The sequence below is a fragment of the Myotis davidii genome, unplaced genomic scaffold (genome assembly GCF_000327345.1).
Source record: "Myotis davidii unplaced genomic scaffold, ASM32734v1 scaffold616, whole genome shotgun sequence".
NCBI lineage: Eukaryota > Metazoa > Chordata > Mammalia > Chiroptera > Vespertilionidae > Myotis > Myotis davidii.
In genome coordinates, this window is record NW_006291965.1 from 3,793,036 (window position 1) to 3,815,223 (window position 22,188).

General features: G+C 42.3%; 1 protein-coding gene across 1 annotated transcript in view; it reads left to right on the forward strand.

Moving 5' to 3' along the window:
• DOCK8 (dedicator of cytokinesis 8) overlaps positions 1–22,188 on the forward strand; it is a 200,976-nt gene that overhangs the window by 146,881 nt on the left and 31,907 nt on the right. Inside the window, 10 exon segments of the mRNA XM_015565032.1 lie at positions 1,076–1,085; positions 4,391–4,644; positions 6,747–6,860; positions 8,082–8,237; positions 10,497–10,636; positions 11,568–11,737; positions 15,420–15,565; positions 17,452–17,634; positions 18,010–18,139; positions 19,124–19,211. Coding sequence (XP_015420518.1) covers positions 1,076–1,085; positions 4,391–4,644; positions 6,747–6,860; positions 8,082–8,237; positions 10,497–10,636; positions 11,568–11,737; positions 15,420–15,565; positions 17,452–17,634; positions 18,010–18,139; positions 19,124–19,211 — 1,391 coding nt within the window.

Sequence of the window (22,188 nt, forward strand, 5' to 3'; positions counted from 1 at the left end):
CCGAACCTCCACCAAATCTTGTTTTTTTTCTGTTGTGAAAATCTACCTCCAACACCTTGGTTCTCACCATCTTCACCACCCACCACCAGGCCAAGCCACCATCATCTCTCTGGTGCCTCTTGCAGTAACTTCGGCTGCCTGCATTCATTTTTGCCTGAGCCCATCCATTCTGCACAGGGCCCCCAATATTAAACAGATAACATCATTCTCCTCTTTAAAAACCTTCAATGATTTTCGGAGTATCAGAAATAAAGCACACATCTTTGTCATGGCCCCCAAAGCCCTTGTAATTCTATTTGCCTCCATCTCTAACTGACTCATCTCCTGAGTGGCTCCACATGGCATCCTGGAGCTCTCTTTGCAGGCATGTTGGCTTCTCTGCATGTATAACAGTGGCTCTGTCTTTCATGTAATTCTACTAATGGCTGGCACCCCTGAGAAAGGAAAAATAATAGCATTAAAAATGGGTTGTACATCTTACTATGTTTGTGCCGGGCACAGTTTTAAGCCCTATCTCATTTAATCCTCAAACAGCCTTGAGACAGGAGTTTTCTATGGGGTCCGGGGAAGGGTGGCCATAACAAGGAGGAGTCTCCAGGCCCACCAAGGCTTCCTCAGTCCCGCTTTGCTGTCCCTCACTGCAGGGAGCTAAGAACCATGGAAAAGGTACAAGTTGCTTTTGATCTTGCACACTTATTTACTGGGACTTGGTGGGCCCAGGAGAGAAAGCAAAAGCTAAAGCGCCTGGAAGGAGGGGAGGAGGACTATCCCTTCTGCTAAACAGATGCTGGAAAGAAAGCTCTTGGTGATCCCAGCACATGGAGGAGGTTGGTCGACATGCAGGTCACCCAAGACACGGTTACCCGGGGCTCTACATGTTCTAACCTAAGTCTGTCAAGGTCCTAGCAGGGCAGCGTTGGCATTACTCAAAGGGGTCAACTGAAAAGCATTTATCGGAGGGACTCTGCCCAGGGTGTACACAAGTTACAGAAGCAGATAAGGGTTGGTGAGGCACCCAGGGAGCTGCAAGTGCTGGAGGTTGTTATTCTAGCTCTAAAGAAGCCAGGGTGGGGAGCACTATAACGGCCTAGAGAACGCTAAGGCAGAGGAGAAGGTCCCCAGACAGCAGCTGGAGTCTTAGGGAAATGTTGCCACTGCCAGACCCATGCTGCTGCGGCAGGAATGAGGGCATGGAGAGGATAAATACGAGGACCTCTCCATTCTCCCGCCCCCTGATCCCTTGCTGGTGCCTCCCTTGGCCACTTCCAACTAGAAGCCAAGGAGAGGTGTAGTCCACAGAGATCAGCTTCCCAAGGTTCGGAGATAGACAGAAAGCGGGGAGGGATGGACCTCAGGAAGGGCTGGGTGGAAGCAAATGGAAACGATCAGCCCCAGCCAGAACTTGGCAAGGAAACTGGCCTCAGGCTCAGACAGGGTGCCCAGTCCTCCGTGCGTTGTTTGTGCATTTGCTTTTCAGATGCCCAGGAAGCTGTTTCAAAGCCAAGACAGTTTTTTTTGCCCAAGAAGCTTGATGAGAAAGAAAGCGCAGCCTCCTTGGACTTAGCCAACAACCTGGGAGATTTAACACCTTTCAGTTGTGTTAATGCCCAAGCAGTAATGAACAACCGCTTTGGCATGGGAGCTGCCGAGCACCCTCCTTCTGTGAATTGCACACTTGCTAATGAATAAATCCCCGGGCTTCTGTAAGCCGCTGGGCCAGACTTTGGGGACCCAGAGGTAAATGGGTGACCTAGTTTGCTCAGGACAGGAACTCTGCACCAAGGTGTTCTTTAGAGGTACACTTGCTCTGAATGGGTCACAAAGGCCAGTATGAGGAAAAATATTTTCCTGCCTTACCCCACCCACAAATAATGGGCCAAGCACCCACTAATATTTCTACGGGGTGCTCCTCTCTAGCCATACAGAGGACACAGTAGCTGGCAAGTTGCTGACCGCCTGGAAAGAGGCCATCAGCTGGAAGTGTGGTATTGTGAGAATTATTTGGTTGTAGGATGGCCAGACGCAGCAGGCAGGAGCCGAACACCGCAGTGAGCTCCAAAAGCCGGGTGCGGGGTAGGGAGCCAGCAGAGAATCAGGACTAGGGTAGCCCAGAACAAAGAGGCCTTGTGTTCCCAGGTCCTTGGTTAGCACAGTGAGAGACACTCTGCCAGACAAAAATGGGGTCCAGTTCCCACCCCACCTCCAGGTCCTCTCACAGGAGTGTGAGACTCTGTGGGGTGCAGACATGTCCGTGGGTCCTGAACCACAAAGGACTTGACAGTGGAGAAAACTATGGTTCTTACAATGGGCTTTGGGATTCTGTGTTCTTAGGTCTTCCCCAAGCTGGCCGTGGCATTATCTTTTTTTTTTTTTTTGTACATCCTCAACTGAGGATTTTTTCCATTGATTTTTTTTAAAATATATATTTTTTTATTGGATTTCTTACAGAAAGGAAGGGAAATGAATATAGAGTTAGAAACATCGATGAGAGAGAAACATCGATCAGCTGCCTCCTGCACACCTGCTACTGAGTATGTGTCCGCAACCAAGGTACATGCCCTTGACTGGAATTGAACCTGGGACCCTTCAGTCCGCAGGTCGACGCTCTATCCATTGAGCCAAACTGGTTAGGGTGATTTTATTTTTTTTATTTTTTTAGAGAGAGAGTGGAAGGGAGCAGGAGAGACAGAAAGAGAGAAACATTGATATGAGAGAGACACATTGATTGGTTGCCTTCTGCACAAGCCCCAACTGGGGCCGGGGATCGAGCCTGCAACCAAGGTACGTGCCCTTGACTGGAATCAAACCCAGAGCCCTTCAGTCTGCAGGCCAATGCTCAACCCACTGAGCCAAACAGGCTAGGGCCATTGCATTATCGTAAAACATGAAAACACGGAAAGCCTGTCTGCTGTTTTTCTCTTCTTAATTCACCTTCTCCTTATTGTTTTATCTGTTTGTCTCAGTGCTGATGAAAGTTGCCAATCCTGCATTCTTAGACGCTGAAAATTGCCCTTAGTGCAAAGCAGTTCTCCCATATAGCTCTTAGGGGGAGGGGTCATTTTCCCCATACAACTGTCTTTCCTCTTCTTCCAGCCCTGACCTATGCAGTCATCTTCAGGCAAATGTGGGCAATCTAACTTCCAGGGCCATTTATTTTTGCCACAATTCTCTGACTAGCCTGGACACATTCATGAAAATGACCTCAGAGGATAAACACCCAACCACCAGAACTCCCAGTCTTTCCCCATCAGCCTGTTCCTAATTGCTCCAAGCAACTTCCAACAAGGACAAAGTGCAACCTCAGACTGTATCAAAGGGAGGTGTATGGACCCACAAATCTCCTGGCCCTAAGAAGAAGTCCCCCAGATAAGGATGATCTAGATTTAAAATTGTGGTAGGCATTGAGCTGGTGGTGGATAGGTACAATACAATCACCAATTGACACAAAGGTTTTTATTTTTATACTAGAGGCGTGGTGCATGACATTGGTACACTGGGGGTGGGGGAGTGCCTCAGCCCAGCCTGCACCCTCTTGCAGTCTGGGACCCCTTGGGGGATGCCTGACTGCCAGCTTTGGCCCGCTCCCCCAGGCCTAAGCCAGCAGTCAGACATCCCCAAAGGGGTCCTTAGTGCTGCCGCAGAAGCGAGAGAGGCTCCTGCTACCGCCACTGTGCTCACCAGCTGTGAGCCCAGCTTCTGGCTGAGTGGTGCTCCTCCTGTGGGAGAGCATCTGCCCCCTGGTGGTCAGTGTGCGACTGGTCATTCCACCATTCAGTCAGTTTGCATATTAGCCTTTTATATAGAATATATACATATATGTATATATATATTTAATTAAGTATATATTTAAATATTTAAAATATAGATAAAAACAGATCAGTCTTATAGAACTCAAAACATAATTTCTCTTAGAAGCAATGTTTAAAGTAGTGGTCAAGATTCTAGCTAGCATGCTATAGTACTGCTTCTGGGGAAAACTGTGCTCTTCATTTCAACTTGAGATCCCAATAGGAGGAACATTTCTTTCCATTTCTCCTTACTGTAGTTTCAGGGATAGCCGGGGCTTCAGTTCACATCACAAGCAGTTTCATAAACAGCCCCCCTTCCGGTGGTGTGCTGTGTGCCATGGCAGACTGGTGGCTAAGTGGCTCTGAGAGCCTCACGGGTCTGCCTTCCCAGACATAGGCAGTTGAGTGAAGGGGAGTCTCATGACACGGTGGCTAAAAATTAAGCTCCCTGGCTTTGTCAGCAGCAAGGAGGAAGCCCCCTGACTTGGGGTCAAAAAGAGGACACCCTCCCACCTCCTGCCACCATGGTAACCATCTGTGTGTCAGGAGCATTTTTAGTCCCCAGCCTGCTTGGGCAGCTACCAGCACAGATAAAGTGTTAGAAGGTCTATTGTTAGTGAGCTTTTCTTCCAGCCTTTTCCCCTTTTCCACAGTGTACAAGCAGGTCACCAATTTCCATGTTGACATTTCCCCCATCCCTCTATAGGTGAAAAGCATGGCCCAGTATGTACACAACATGGACAAACAGGACAATTTTCGGAGGACTCGTTTTTCCGACCGTTTCAAAGATGACATAACTACCATTGTTAATGTGGTCACCTCGGAGATTGCAGCCCTTTTAGTAAAGCCTCAGAAGGTAACTGTGTCGTGTGACTCTTTATGTTCTAAATTTTTTACCTTGAACATGTTATTTTCATAATCAGAGAAAAACAAGCATCATCTTAAAGCAATAATTTGAATGTAACTAACTATACCTGATACGCAAATGCTGTTTTTTTAAACTGAATGGGAGCTTAGAGTGGGACAGGAGGTTTGCTCTAAAGAAATTGCAACATCTAATTACAATAGTTTGAATTATTATATCAATGTAGAAATGAGAGAGAATATTCTTGTCCTTAGGAAATATACCCTGAAATATTGTGGGGTAGATGGGCATGATATTTGTGACCTCCTTTTTTAATGGTTCAGAAAAAGAATTGTATAAAGAGAATGATTAATGTAGCAAAATGTCAAATATTTATGAACCTAGTTGAAGGGTATACAGGAGTTTTTGTACTATGTTTGCACCTTTTCAGTAAGCTTAAAATTACTTTAAAATAGAAAGTTAAATATATAAAATGAAATGAAACAAAAATTTTAAAGGCAACTATAAAATTTGAAGCAGCAGTGATCATTATTATTACCTTTATCATTATAAAGAACATGTATAGCACCAAGTGCTCAGGAGAAATAACCACTTTTTCTCATGGCAAACTTTCTGAGAATGGCAATGATATCTCCATTTTGGCAGGCATGAAAAATGAGGCACCGTGATGTTGAGATTTTTTAAAGTCACACAGCTAGCAGCAAAACCAGGACTGACAATTCCATGCCAGAATATCCAGGCAATTATGTATACTACCCAGGGATGGCCCGTGAGGATGCTGAGAGTGTGAGGACTTGGTGCTCCATGAGATTGTGGAAACTTCTTTATCAGGTCTACATCCATGCCAGTGGCTAGTCAGCTTGGCCTGAATAACAAGAGGAACATAACATAACAAGAGGAAAATATTTTCAATACATATTTTCAATAGTGTCAGAGAACACTGGAATTCATCATTCCGGGACTAGAAGGCATGACCATGCACAAGTGTATCTCGATTGCTCTGAAGTCCTGTAAAACCCCTCATGCATATGAGCCCTGTGAAGTAATAAAAAATCCTGGTCTCACTTTATGCAATAATTCACCCTACCATGAGTGACTATGAATTCTTTTAGGCTGGGCCTGCTGCCTAATTGGAGAGAAAAAAATCCTTAGGTAAAAATGGATTCTTTTATCCTGATTTGATTTTCTGCAACAATACTTATAAGAATCTGTCTCATTGAAGATAGTGAATACATTTCAAGTTACTTTTGCCAAAACAGTACCAGAATCAAATAAATTATGATAAAGCCATCTGAAGAAATATGAGAGACTAGGATGTAGGAAAATGTTTATTATGTAACTAGAGGCCCAGTGCACAAGATTTGTGCACTGGAAGGGGGAGGGAAGGGGGCAAGGTGGGTCCCTCAGCCCGGCCTGTGCCTTCTCATAGTCCAGAACCCCTCGGGGGATGTCTGCCTGCTGGCTTAGGCCCAATCCCTAGGAGGCAGTCAGACAGCCCTCTCGCAGTCTGGGACCCCTTGCTCCTTACCACCCGCCTGCAGTGGAGGCAGGAGAGGCTCCTACCACCGCTACTGCGCTCGCCAGCCTTGAGCCCAGCTTCTGGCTGAGCAGCGCTCCCCCTGTGGGAGCGCACTGACCAGCAGGGGGCAGCTCCTGCATTGAGCATCTATCCCCTGGTGGTCAGTGTGCATCATAGCAACTGGTTGTTCCTCTGTTTGGTCAATTTGCATATTACACTTTTATTATATAGGATGTTGAATGAAAAAATTCAGGACCCAGCATTGTATATAGAGAATGAGCTCACTTATATACATATAAATATACATGTAGGGGGAAAAATTAGAAGGAAATGCACGTTAATATTAGCAGTAGATAAAGAATTACTTGATTCAACCTCATGGCATCAGTTAAGTTTTAAACTATATTTGCTCTAATTGTGCAGGGTTACCTGCTTAGCCCAGTGTCTCCTAGAGGAAGGAACACTGATTATAAAAATAGGACCTGCCTCTCCCAGCTTTCCCACCAGGGACCAGGCGGTTCATGACCAGGGTTTACCACAAAGTGACTTGAGTGTTTATATATTTGTTTTTAAGGAAACCGAACAGGCAGAGAAGATCAACATCAGCCTGGCTTTCTTCTTGTATGACCTTCTCTCACTTATGGATCGTAGCTTTGTGTTTAACCTCATCAAACACTATTGCAACCAGGTGAGTGTTCCCTCGGACACAGCCGTGTTGCCCCTGGTTCCTTCTGGTCTGTGTGATGCTCGTTGTCATGGTGAGCTATCTTATCCACTGCCAAGTTAGACAGCTTGGCTCTTGTACATTCTGAGTCTTATGCCATAGACATCCCTAGACACACTGGTTTGCATGGATTCCTAAAGCATTTACCAACCCAATACAGAAGGGTTAATCTAAGGAAACTGAAATTAGTTACTGATATGGTCAGCTTTCTTCAATTTACATTTAACAGAAATTGCATGACTGTAGCATTCGATCTTTGACCAGGCATAGAATTCAAAATATGAGGTCTCTTTTCACATATTAGGATAATTAATTCAAGTGCATGAGGAGGAGGCATGTCCGTTGGCAAGGATGAGCCGTTGGTTTCCTGTGCCAAGGCGAGAGGTGTTTATGATAATATATTGAGAGGTTCAAGATCCATCAAAACCCTTCTTTCTGTGCTTTGCCTTAAGAGAAGCTACCTCTCATTGGCAGCCTATTGAGTCTGGATCCTTCAGTTGTCACTTTCCCCAAGAGAAGCACGAGATCTCTTCCAGACTGTCACCTGTGTCAGCTTTTCGTTGCTAATTTCATGGTTGGTTTGTTCAAGGGAAGATTTTTTTTTTTCCTGAAAACTCTTCCAGTTTTCTGTTTCTTTCTCTTCTCCCTCTTTGAAGCAAACTCTTTGGATTTTTTTTTCCCAAGTAATTTGATGCTCTCATCCAGGGAACTGGCTTGAGAACTTCCTGTTGGGGTCTTTAATTAGAAACTACAAAAGAACACTTGTGGCATTAAAGCCACCCAGTCATATTCTATTAGTTTTGTGTGGCCCCATGTGGGGGCAACTCCTTTCATTTAGTTTCTTGGACACAGTAGGGTTTTTGTAGAATTAATTATATTCTGTTACACTGAAGACATACTTCCAGGTTATGAACAGAGGCTTGCCTTGGTATTACAGATTTGACAAGACTGGGGTTTGGGGCAAGAGTCCTCATTTTGGTCAGTTTTTAGGCTAGGAATCATGAGAGGACACAGGTAGTGGATGAAAACCTTTTGGGCGTCCCTGTAATACAGAATTTGCCATCTGTGGTACTGCCCCATTCATTTTTATTAATCTGGGGTGAAAGGATATTTTTGTGTCTGTCAACCTCAACTCCATTCACCTGATAATAAATGCTTCTTTCCTGTCCTCATTGTCCTCCCAAGCTGTCAGCCAAGCTGAACAACCTCGCGACGCTCATCTCCCTGAGGCTAGAGTTCCTGAGAATCCTCTGCAGCCATGAACATTACCTCAACCTGAACCTCTTCTTTATGAGCGCGGACACTGCTCCGGCATCTCCCTGCCCCTCCATATCTTCCCAGGTAACCCATTACCTGAAAGAGTTATACACACGATTTCACCTAATTAGCTTAATTTAGTAATTTGTTCTCTAAAGGTTGGCGTTACTAATTTTTAAAGAACCAAGCCAGGTCGGTGTGGCTCAGTAGTTGAACCAGGAGGTCACAGTTCAATTCCTGGTCAGGGCATAGACCTGAGTTTTGAGCTGGATCCCCAGTAGGGGGTATGTGGGAGGCAGCTGATCAATGATTCTCTCTCATTATTGATATTTCTATCTCTCTCTTCTCCCTTCCTCTCTGAAATCAATAAAAATATATTTTAAAAAAGAAAAATCCAGCTATGGAAACAGATAAATTGATTCAGATACATATAAATATACTTCCCAAAGTTGTACCATCTAACTAATCATTTACATACTAAGTGGTTGATTTCTCTCTAGGCTCTAGAGTCTAGAACAAGAAATCCATATATACTATGAAAAATCAGAAATTTGTAGAAAAGTCACGTCTTCTTTTGTCTCACATTAATCATCTTTCTACTTCAGCTTGACAGTCTCCTCTACTCACTTCACTTTTCTGAAATCCCAGCACCATGAAATTTATGAAGTTTCAGGTTACTTTTTATTGATTCCAAAATGACCTAATAGTGTTTTTTTTAAAATATATTTTTATTGATTTCAGAGAGGAAGGGAGAGGGAGAGAGAGAGAGAGAGAGAGAGAGAAACATCAATGATGAGAGAGAATCATCAATCAGCTGCCTATAATAGTGGTTTTTAATGTGGATTTTATATCCTTGATCTCTCTCAGAACTTTTTGCTGGTGCTATTATAAAATGGAATTCAGCACAAGATGAGTCCACCTTGAATCACATTCCAGATCATTTGGCTCATGAAACACTGAAAAGATTGCACCATAAACTAAGCAAATGGCCTGTTGTATAGGGAATATATTTCTAACAAGTTTTGTTCATGATCAGTCAGAAAGAGGAACACTTGTATTAATATTTATACACGGGAGTTCCACCAATCATTTTTTGTAGAACAGTATTTTTCAATTTAGGCTCAGTGGGCCCCGGATTCTATAGGATGTTGAGAGGTATTATGCAAATACAAGATTCCAAAGTCTAATCCGTTTGGAACCCCTGTGTTAGCAGGTTTCTTTGCAGAAGGCCAAGTAAGAGTCTCTGAGTTGGTGTAAATTGTAAATGCCCCAGGGACGGAGGCAATTAAAGGAGGTGTATGATGAGCAGTGATTCCCAAAATGATCTGACTCCAGAAACTTTTTGTTTTTCCTCCATAGATTTCTCAAGGGGCTAGTGTCCTTTAGAAAAACGTTAAGGAAATGCTATTTTTATAGTCACATTTCATTTATAGGGAAAAAATCAGTAGCTCAGAGAAGCAGGTAAGATTTCTCAATATTAGGTTCTATTTTTGTTGCATATTTCTTGATACTAGCACAAAGGTGAACGTCTGTCTTATTAGTTAAAAAGTAATAATCTTGGCCATTCATGCCCAAAGACATGATCTAGATATTGGCTATGCGACCATCTGAGTGAGAACTGGGAACGGCGTCTTACAAGCTGCAATTCCACATGTGCTCACATTGCCCTAGGTCCTTGCCCACATTCCCTGTGACTACCCCAGGGAGTGAGCAAACCCAGGGGCCAGGCCCAGCCCCACAGAACATCAAGGATTCCAGAGACATTTTAGATTCTCTTAGTGAAATGTAAAGTGTGCCGCAGGATAAGAGCACAGCAATTACCTGGGACTGGTCCATCTGACACCTCCCTGCCTTGACACCGCTTTTAGTTTCCAGGTCAGCACCATTCAGACACTGTGTGTAAACCATGTTTAGAAGTGCAGCTCAGTGTACGAGCCCTGTTCACTCACTATAAAGGGGGCAGTTTGTTAGAGAGGAATTGCCTGCTCACAGCTGCAGCGTTGGATCCCGTTCCCATTTCCCTGTCCAAGTGTTGTCCTGGGATTTTCATCTTCAACTTTTGATTGCTTGTGAGGAAGGGAGTGTTCCGCGTCGTGTGACAGAACCTGAGTGCTTTATTTTCATCTTTCCCAGTGGGCAGTTTTCCACCTGTGGGGATGGGAAAGCTAAGTGACCACTCTAGTCTCGGTTTCCTCATCTGTCCCATAGGGAGAGTAGTGATGATCCTGGCTCACTGGGTCGTGCTTACCAAGCTTGGCCGTACTCATGCTCAATCAATACCAGCTCTTGTGGTCTTAGTCCCAGTTCTCATTACTCATACAGCTGCTCCTTGCATTTCTGTAGAACTCGAGCTCCTGCTCCAGTTTCCAGGACCAGAAGATCGCCAACATGTTCGACCTGACTCCTGAGTTCCGCCAGCAGCACTTCCTCACCGGCCTTCTCTTCACGGAACTGGCTGCTGCGCTGGATGCCGAAGGGGAAGGGTATGCTTCTGACATTAATAATGGGATACGAAGCACACACAAAAACGCTACCTGCTACTGTTTGCAGTTCAACATTCAGTCCCTAGCACCTTCATACCCACTAGGATGGCTATAATAAAAAAGACTGATAATAGCAAGTGTTGGCAAATGGAATATGGAAACTTCATGCTCTCCTGCTAGGAATGTAAAGTGGTGTAGCCACTGATGAAAACAGTTTGGCAGTTCCCCTAAACGTTAAACATAGAGTTACCATATGACCCAGTAATTCTACTCTGTGGTATGTACTCAAGAGAAGTAAAACTTATATCCACACAAAAACATAAACAGAAATATTCATAGCAGCATTCACAATTCATAATAGTCAAAAAGTGGAAAGAGCCCAAATGTCCACCAGTTGATGACTGGATGAATAAAATGTAATATATTCATCCCGGCCATCGTGGCTCAGTAGGTAAGCATCGATCTATGAACCAGTAGGTCATAGGTCAATTTTTGGTCAGGGCACATGCCCAAGTTGTGGGCTCGATCCCCAGTGTGGGCCATGCAAGAGGCAGCCAATCAATAATTCTCTCTCATCATTGGTGTTTTTATCTCTCTCTCCTTCTCCCTTCCTCTCTGAAATCAATAAAAATACATTTTAAAATAAGTAAAATAAAGTGTGATATATTCATACAGTATTATCCAACAATAAAAAGGAATGAAAGACTTGATGCTACACCATGATGAATTTTAAAATATCATGCTAACAGTGACCCAGGACTAGAACACAGGTAGTCTGTGTCTGAGCCATAAATACTTCTACCCAATTTTTCTTGATTTTCACACTGTCACCCCATTGTTTAGGAACATGCTGGTCACTCCTTATTGTTTAAGAGCATTTCGGTCCATCTCCCTTCATCATAACCTCTAGCCTTCTATGTTGTGCCAACAGGATCAGCAAAGTGCAAAGGAAAGCTGTCAGCGCCATTCACAGCCTGTTAAGTTCTCACGACCTTGACCCGCGCTGTGTCAAACCAGAAGTGAAGGTCAAAGTCGCTGCCCTTTACTTGCCTTTGGTTGGCATCATCTTGGATGCTTTGCCACAGCTCTATGACTTTACAGGTAACAATTCCTTCTGTTTCCTCCTCTGGATTGACAGGGACCCTGCCCATTGCTCCACTAGAATGAGGTTTCTGTCATTGGCTCCAGGGCGGATATGCTTAAGGGAACAGGTCTCCACACGGTGCTCCCCAGATCTTTTTAAGGCCCCAATAAGTTTTATTTTCTTAAGGTACATAACCCTGTCTATGTTTTTATTTAAAGATTATTTATTTGTTCATTCATTCATTCATTGGTCTGATGGTGTATAATAACCTTTATAGACCATACACCACAAAGGACGAGATAATAACAAGATCACCCAACTTTGGAGGTTCCTGCTTTAATGCCTTGAAATAAAGGTGTTCCTTACCTTCTGAGCAAAGAAACAGCCTCAAATGAACCTAAACAATTGCTACATGTAAAAAAATATCCTGGTGTCTTTCAGGATTAGGAAAGTCTGCCATGGGGGAGGAATTTTGCCTTTGGCACTAAGAAGTTGATTCTGAGGTCAGAAGTCAGTATCTCTCATATAGGAAGGGGGAAAGGATAAATTATCTCAAAGGGGTTGGAGCATATTAACAGTGTGGATTCGGAATGTAGGTGAACAAAACTACCCTATCCCTGAGAAAAGCAATCCATTGCCTACCCTCCCCACAACACACACACACACACACACACACACATTTCTGATCACTTCAGAGTGGTGCTTGCTTTTCCCCAAACTCAAGGGAAGTTCTTAGAAATGACCATGCTGCTCTCTTGACTGATGAAGGATCCTGGGGTCTGAGGAATACTTACATCAGCCCAGCATTCTTGTGGTCAATCATCCTTGGAATCTTAGAACCACCGAAGTTCTTGCTTCCTCTAAATGCAAAGTGTCGTGTGTGATTTAATTATTTCTAAGATCATTATGGTGATAATTATTTAGCTCAGAAAATGAGCAAAAAAATAACGGGCAAGGAAATTACAGAAGCAAGCTTGGCACATAGGGTGAGTGGGCGTCAGGAGGACGTAGAGCTTCCTCTGGGTGTGCCTGACTGGAGGGCAAATAGAGAACAGAGTCATCTTCAAAATCTGAAGATGTGGCTCAGAGCAGGGCAGGTGTCTTGCAGACCATTTCTAGAATTTTGTGTGAAAGTTTCTAGAAAGTTTCATTTGAAGACCCATGATTGGTTTGTTTCCAGAGCAGGAAACCACTTTATCACACATTCTCCAGAAATTCCTTATTGATTAGAATTTTCCAAATTAGTTATTTGGGATCAAAACTTTTTAGCAATTCGCTTTTGAGCCTTTTAAGTCTTGACTATTTCTTTACATATGCATTGAACTTTATGGTCATAATGAGTTGACAAGTGGGAAAACAATAAAAAGTATTCTATTATTAATATGGTATAGTATCTATTGTATATGTAATCTTTAAATTGATAAACTAATAAGAATATAGTCTTTAGAAAGAGATACAACTGAATTCAAACTGCAGCCTATTTATTACTATATGTGATCTTTGATGAGATCCTCAACCTTTTCTCAGATGTAAAAACTATAATGGTGCCCACATCATAGATGAAGTGAGAGAACATGTTGTATAGCAAATATTTAGATCCTTCCTTCCTTGTCTTATAACTATGACCCTGTGCATATTTAGAGGGAGAAAGAATGTATCCTCAAATATCCCTATATTACCAGATCTTGTATCATTTCCATGTGCTATTCATTTTACCATTTGTTTAAAGACCCAATTGCCTTAAAATACAATAGTGAATTATTATTTTTAAAAATTGAGTTCTTAAACTGCATCCTTTTTTCAAAATGTTAGCAGATGAAAATACTCTTCTCACTGTACTTTAAAAAAAATTGAAGGTACAATACTGATAATGTTGACTAGTCTAATAAAATGAGTTTGTAATGGATCAATCAGGTGCAAGTGTTTTAATACATTTTTCTAAGAATTTTCTAAATACTTTATGTGTGATTGGTAGTGTTTTTAAAAACCAACCTTTTTTTACTTGCCTATATCTAGACCTATGTATACATATAGATATGTCTATATTACATAGATACAATAAATTAACATTCATTTCAAACCATTTAAAAATAAAGTATTACTGAATTTGTGATAATAGCTTGTTATTCTATAAGGTATTAATTAATTCTGTAATTATAGGCTCCTTTCTATTTAGTTATTATTTAAAATATATGAATAGATTTTTAAATGTTATAGAAAAGTGTTATGAAAGTTCTGAAAATTTTTATTTTAACAACTAGAAAAATAATTTCTAGCATAATCTTGAACTGGACGTTCTGTCTTTTTTATTATAAGCCTCCCCCCATTTCCCCTATAGACAGTAGCAGATAAATAATGTAAACATCAGGTTTAAAATTACTGTGATGACTTTAGTGCAGCCGTGGGCAAACTACAGCCCGCAGGCCAGATCTGGCCTGTTTGAAATGAATAAAACTAAAAAAAAAAAAAAAAGACCATACCCTTTTATGTAATGATGTTTACTTTGAATTTATATTAGTTCACACAAACACTCCATCCATGCTTTTGTTCCGGCCCTCTGGTCCAGTTTAAGAACCCATTGTGGCCCTTGAGTCAAAAAGTTTGCCCACCCCTGCTTTAATGACTGATAAGGATCAGGTACACATTGGATACTGGGTTTAGGACATAAGAAATCACCATCTTTGATTTGATATTACCAAAGATATTTTCTTAATTAGTGTTTTGGGTTTCTTTTTTAAAATTTAAATTCTTTATTGTTTAAAGTATTACACGAGTCTCCTTTTTCTCTCATTGATCTCTCCCTGGCCGCTCTCACCCCCCCGGCACATGCCCTCACCCCCCTACTGTCTGTATCCATTGCTTATGCTCATATGCATGCATATAAGTCCTTTGGTTGATTTCTTACACACATACCTAGCCTCCCCATTAGCAGCATCCCCCACTAGAATGGTACACATCTTACAATTGGTGAACTACATCAACACATCATTATCACCTAAAGTTCATAGTTCACATTGGGGTTCCCTCTTGGTGTTGCACATTCTAAGGGTTTGGATAAATGTGTAATATGTATTCATCACTGTAGTATTATAAGTAGTTTCTCTGCCCTAAAACTCCTCTGTACTCTGCCTATTCATCCCTCCCTTCCCCCAATCCCTGACCACCATTGAACTTTTTACTGTTTCTATAGTTTTGCCTTTTTCACAATGTCATATAATTAGAATCATATAGTATGTAGCCTTTATAAATCGTTAAGTAGTTTCTCTGCCCTAAAACTCCTCTCTACTCTGCCTATTCATCCCTCCCTGCCCCGATCCCTGACCACCATTGGACTTTTTACTGTCTCTATAGTTTTGTCTTTTTCACAATGTCATATAGTTAGAATCATATAGTATGTAGCCTTTATAAATCAACTTCATTCCCTTAACAATATGCATTTAAGGTTCCTTCATATATTTTCATGGCTTTCTAGCTCATTTCTTTTTAGCACTGAATAATTTTCCATTGTATGGATGTACCAGTTTTTTCATCCATTCACCTACTGAAGGACATCTTGGCTGCTTTCAGGTTTGGGTAATTATTCATGAAGCTGCTAAAACACCTACATGCAGGTTTTGATGTGGACATGTTTTCAACTCCTTTGGGTAAATACCCAGGAGCACGATTGCATTGATAAGACCAATAATGTTTGACTTGCAGCTGCAGATGCCCGTAGTGGAAAAAACCGCACCAGTGGTTCGGATGAAGAACAAGATGGGACCAGTGGAATTAACCAGAATGTGGCCCTGGCCATAGCTGGGAATCACTTTAATTTGAAGACAAATGGACCCATGCTGTCTTCCTTGGTATGTTGCACATTTCTCTACTTTGTTTTTCATTTTGAGTCTTTTCCCATCTCCTGATGGGTTCATTCTTATATTCACCTACCAGAACCCTCCCTAGAGTAGGCAGTGAGATTTCTGCCTCTTTGCTCGATGCTGGAACGAGTCACTGTGAGGCTGGCAGCTGTGGAGGGAAATGGTGCAGATGAGGCTACACACAGTCAGATGGGGTGCTGGCAACAGCAAGAGAATCACAAGTCCAGTTCAGACCGTCTCAATGGTGCCAAGTTCAAGGCTCAGAAAACCAGGAAAGACGTGAAACTTGGGAAACATGAGATTATTGCAGAGGATCAAACCAAGGCTCTCTCAGTGGGAGGCTTGAGCTATGTTTATTCTGTATATTTATTATTCATACTGTGTCCGCCTCCGAAAAAAGATTGAAGGTCGCTTGATAGATTGCTTATTAAGCAAAAGACTTCAGCTTTGCTAGGTCCCCGGAGAGCCTAAGCAGAGTTATCTGGCTCAGTCCCTATGCACAAACTTGGGTTTAAAGAGGGGCTCTCCCTGGAATAAAACCTCTGACTCATGGAGGTGTGATTTCTCTCTTGATGAGCTCTGAATGCCCCTATGTCAAGTCGTAAAACCTCTGACTCATGGAGGTGTGATCTCTCTCTGTTTCTTGATGAGCTCTGAATGCCCCTATGTCAAGTCGACTATCATCCTGCTAATGGAACTGAGCATTTCAGAGTAGAGTGTATCTGTAAAGGACTCAACTAGGTTCTCTCCTGGAAAGGCAGTATTGAGACCTAACTCATCCATGCTAGATGACTTTCTTCTCATCCCTCCAGCATTTTTAATCTCACATTTCCCCTCCCCACCCCCACCCCAATCTCCAGTAAACCTCCATGAGGTTTGGAGGACAGGGAGATAAGAAAGAGAATAGACATTTGAGAGTTGACATTACTCACCCTACAGTTTGATAAATATTGTTTTATGACCTCCTCCACCTTTCTAATAGCCATCTTAGCAAAGTGAGATGCTTGAGGTGGTGTATGCCTTTTCATTGTTATTTGATCTAAGGGCAAAAGTTCAAATGCCCAAAGCTCATCTATTAGAAGATATTCCCTGTGAGGTTATATCTAAAGACTTCATGTCTTCTTTTCACTGTACTCAGAAAAACTAAAGTTAAAGTAACTTCATAAACCCTATCATTCCCATCCAAAATCAACATTTCCCTCCCATACTTACAAATAGCTCATTGCAGATTCACCACGACAGTCCATTGGATATTAGCTGCATCACATGAACCAAGGGTGCAGCCACATATTGTTCTCTCTGTTGACCTGATGAGTGACAGAAAGTATGCTCAGCACTCTAAAATGAACCCTTATGGCCCGTATACTCAAGCAAGTAGCCTGAGTTCCCACACCCATACACCCAGAAAAACATACATTGTGTTAAAGTCACATTGCAGAGGACTCCACTAAATTATGGATTTGATTAATTGGTTGAGCATATCATGCTTTAGTTCTCTGCTATAAGACTGCTTTAAGTTGTCTAGTGTCCAGATTGAAGGAGAAATACTTGGCTATCTTAGCATGGGAGTCCCTTGTTATCACTGAGATTGGGGGAGGGGTGGTCAAGGTCCAGGGCAGACCACCAGACCACAATGCTCCTGAGACAGAGAGTGCCCAAAGTTATGTGGCTAAAAGCCTGGCTCAGATACAGCCCCAGGTGAGCCTGTTGGCCAATGAACCTGGCGGTGAAAGGCCGAGTTCCTGGAGACAGACCCCAGCCAAGTTAGAAGTACAGTTATTGTGTTCTAAGAGATTAATGTCCCGTAAGACTTTCAGTGTTTCTGCTGCTTATCTTCTTCCTCTGCATTTGTCTCCCCATATGCCTGCTTCCAGCCCTACAAGCAGTACAACGTGCTGAATGCCGACACAACCCGAAACCTCATGATCTGCTTCCTCTGGATCATGAAAAATGCAGACCAGAGCCTCATTAGGAAGTGGATTGCTGACCTGCCCTCCATGCAGCTCAACAGGATTTTAGATCTCCTTTTCATCTGTGTCTCGTGTTTTGAGTACAAGGTAGGTGTGGGGTGGCTCCGTTTTAAACTAGTTCTCATCTCTCAAGGTCCATCCTGTCTTGTCACTGTTCCCCTTTGTTTGGGCAATGGAGGCATCGGTATTTTTTCTTATTTCTGTATTAAAATCCATAACCTATTTGCATATGCAACACTTATCTGGATATGATAATTCCTCAGGGGAAGGGTCCTTGCCTTCTGCAGAGAGAACTCCATTCCTGTTAACAGGTTTTCAGCCATGGGATCCCCCAGAACAGTGTCTCTGTAGAGCTCATGTCCGTACTGGTTGATCTCACCTTGGAGTGTTCTGTTGTGAAGAGTGTCCCCGTGGACAGAGATCTCATCAGACGAAACGTCCTTCTTCCTCTGTCCTGTCCAGGGAAAGCCGAGTTCTGACAAAGTCAGTACCCAAGTCCTGCAGAAGTCGAGGGATGTCAAGGCCAGGCTGGAAGAGGCTTTGCTCCGCGGGGAAGGGGCCAGAGGGGAGATGATGCGGCGCCGGGTCCCAGGTGTGTTGGATCCGCCCTTCCTTGTTTTCTGTCAGAGACTTCTGCACCCTTTATGGGAGGAATGCCCTCCCAACACGAGTAGACACCATCACTTTCGTAAGACATTATGATAGTAAAGACAAGCAGGTTCTGGGATTCTGTGCCTGATGTGTGTCATGTCAGCCCTGTGTCTCTCAAGGCAACGTTGCTTTCCTGCGATCACAGGAACCCCAGAAATGTCCCCAAATGGCATCTTCAGCCTAAAACTTGTCTGTGGTAAAAGATCACCTTCAAGAATATGAGTCATCGTATGAGACAAATGGTGTCTCTCTCAAGGCTGAAGCCTCTCCACGGGATGTTTGACTTGTCTCCTCGGAGAGTGGTCAATACACAGGGTAGTTCTGGTTTCAAGATCATCTCCCCAAGTCACTCAGGCCACTGTTAGAATGGAACAAATCCTCTCAGGGGCCTCCGAGTGTCCTAGTCCTCCAGAGACCCCACAATACCAGGAATGGCCTCAGAGAGGCTGAGCTCATCGCTGTAGAATAGAGTGAAGTGCTCCGGTAGCCTCCGTCTGCTCTACTGAGCTCAACGTACAACAGAGCAACAGCTCATCCGATGCAGCAATGCAACGGGACACAGTGGTCAGGAACTTGAAGGGAGCTCAGCATTTACATGTGTGATTGGTTACCTTCATTTGACACCCATCCTGTCCTTTCAATAACTTAGCGAGAACCCCTAGAGTTCCACTGGACACCTGTGTTCCTGGAAACATGCTCACGGACACTCCAGAAAGGCAGGGGTTCTACTATAGCTCCAGCTTGTCAATCAAAGAGCAAGCCAGCCCAGACATGAACATGGCCTTTGTCTCCTACCAGCATTCAGCATGGACTATAACCGAGAAGCGGCGCTGAGTCCTCCTAGTTGACCTTGTTACAGAACTTCTGGTTATCTTGGAGGGTTTCGTGCTAATCACATTCCTATCATGCATTTCTTAACTCCTAGGGAATGACCGATTTTCATGCCTAAATGAAAATTTGAGATGGAAGAAGGAGCAGACACATTGGCGGCAAGCTAATGAGAAGCTAGATAAGTGAGTCACTCAGCAACTTTGTGCTACTTTTACCTAAAGTTCCAAACTATTTTTCCCAGGCTACTTGTATTACTACATTCTTCCAAGGGTAAGAAAATAAATCATTATGATCTGTGTAAATTCAGTTCATCCAGGGACTCGGTATAATCAAAGGTATAAGGAGTTATGATTTCTAGCTCTTAAACATTTATCACATTGATAAGCATTTAAAGAAAACAACTATTTAGCAATCTCAGATAGCTTAACAAAAGCTGCTGATGGGGATAGGATAGGGTACCCAAGACCCCATAATTTCAATTTATATTTCCTTTCCAGAAATGTGCACAAAAATGTCTATTCAGGGATATTTATATCAGCATTACATAAATTTATTTTTTAATGAGAAATGCTTTAAATGCTCAAGAATAAGGAAATATTAGGTTGGCATTAAAATGTTTTGAAATCATTTTAATGACACAGGAAATGCTTGTGATATAGTTCAGTAAACAGAAGAAGGATAGACACTTGATTTTAGAGTAGAATCTTAAGTCTCTAATTACATGTAGTAAATACATTTTTGAAATATTGGAAAGAAATTTATCAAAATATTTTTAAATATGTTTTTATTGATTTTTAGAGAGAGAGGAAGGGATAGGGATAGAGAGATAGAAACATTGATGAGAGAAAAACATCATCAATCGGCTGCCTCCTGCATGCCCCCTTCTGGGGATCGAGCCCGCAACCTGGGCATGTGCTCTGACCAGGAATCAAACCAGTGATCTCTTGGTTCATGAGTCAATATTCAACCACATGAGACACATCTGAGGGGGGGAATTTATCAAAATATTAACAGTGGTTTTCTTTGGGTGATTTTCTTTTAGAAATAATTGATGTTTTCTTCTTTATGCTTCGCTGTATTTCCTACAATGGATGTATTATGGTATATATTATTGGGGGGAAAAAACACAAAGTAATGAAAGAAGAAAAATCCTGCTTGGATTGCCCCTCACTTGACAAGGCCTAGGAAGGGTAACCCCATGATGTGTGAAGCCCCCAACATAAGGGAGTGGAGAGTGGGGCAGACTTGAGTAGCAAGGTTATTTTGTAAGCAAATATAAGTTACTAGCTTTATTATTGCCACAAGAATGCATCATTCTGGCCCACTTATAGGACTTTTGGGGACCTAATTTATTTTAAAACATTGAACACATTTTTATTATAGATGTTGCTTGGAAAGCCCAGTTATTTGGTCTTAATAACATCTATTTGTTCTAGGATTTTTATTCTTGCTCTGTGTCCCCTGAACTGGTTTATAAGATATTTGGTTCTGAGAGTCCCTAAGTTCTAGCTCAGGCAATGAACAAACCAAAAAATAGTTTTTTTAAACATGCATGCAATACAGACTGCACAGGTGGTTAAGACATCTACTGTATGCAATTAAAAGAAGAGCTTAATGAGGCATGTTTTGCTTGGGCTGTGTAAATCGATGTTTTGGGAAACTTTCCCTTTTGCTTTCAGAAACAACACCATATGGAGCCTTCCCGTGCAGGGTCCTCCAATTTCCTCTAGGTCAGTTCTCAGCCCTGATCTCCCTGGTGGGCTGCTTGCTCACTGGCAGAGCTAATGACTCACCTCTGCAGATTGGGGTGGTATCTTTTTTTCTTTTCTTTTAAGAAACCATAGTAAAATTGAGCAGCTCAATTTAGAAAACTTTTTTAGAAAACTTTTTGTAGTTATGAATAGTGGTGTCTTGCACCATTTTCTTTCAGATCACTTTTCAGTTATTTGGCTCTGTTCCTTTTAGAGCAGTAATTTTCAGCCAAGGCTGTATGTTGGAACCACCAGGGAGCTTTTAAAGCTTCCAGTGCCCAGATGTACCCACAGCCAATTAATTCGGAATCTACAGTGGTGGGGCCCAGAAATAAGTATTTGGTAAAACTCCCAGGTGATTCTATTGTGCAGTCAAATTTGAGAAACACCATTTTAAAGGAATAGTTAATAGGCTTTAAAAAAAAAACCAGATTTGTGGTGGTGATGGTTGCATAGCAATATGAATGTATTTAATACCACCAAACAGTACACTTAAAAATGGTTAAGATGATAAATTTTATGTTATGTGTATTTCACCACAATAAAAAATTGGGGAAGAGGGACTAGGATACTCTAGACCTGCAGGTCCAATATAGTAGCCACAGTAGTAGTGTAAGGGAAAAGTACCAGATTTTGAAGATTTGGTACAAGTAAAACAATGTAAAATATCTCATTAGTAAACTTGATATTAGATTTTGAAGACAGTTACAAAAAGATGTAAACTATCTCATCAGTAATATTGCTAGTGATTATACATTGACAATATTATTTGATACATTGAGTCAAACAAAATATATTGTAATTAATTTCACCTTGCTTTTTTAAATATATTTTATTGATTTTTTACAGAGAGGAAGGGAGAGGGATAGAGAGTTAGAAACATTGATGAGAGAGAAACATCGATCAGCTGCCTCCTGCATGCCCCCCACCGGGGATGTGCCCGCAACCAAGGTACATGCCCTTGACTGGAATCGAACCTGGGACCCTTGAGCCTGCAGGCTGACACTCTATCCACTGACCCAAACCAGTCAGGGTAACCTTGCTTTTTTGTGTGTGTGGCTACTGCAAAGTAGAAAATGACATATGTGGTCCCCGTTATGTTTCTGTTGGATAGCGGTGCTCTAAATCTAAACCTATGAGTAAATTTGTAAAAAGTGGTGTTTCTATTTCACTTATTTTACACAAATATTATCACTCAGAGAATGAGAAAAACAAAACAACGTAGGGCAGCTTGGGACCAAAGAGCCTCTCCTAAATGTGAAAAACAAGGAAAATATTTACTCTGAGGCCTGATGGCATGTGAACAACGGCACTGCCCCAATTGAGTGATGGGGACTCATGAGCAGCTGGGGATCCAGGGCAAGACTGTTGGGCTCACATCATGACCTGCCTCCCCCCGCCCCCACCC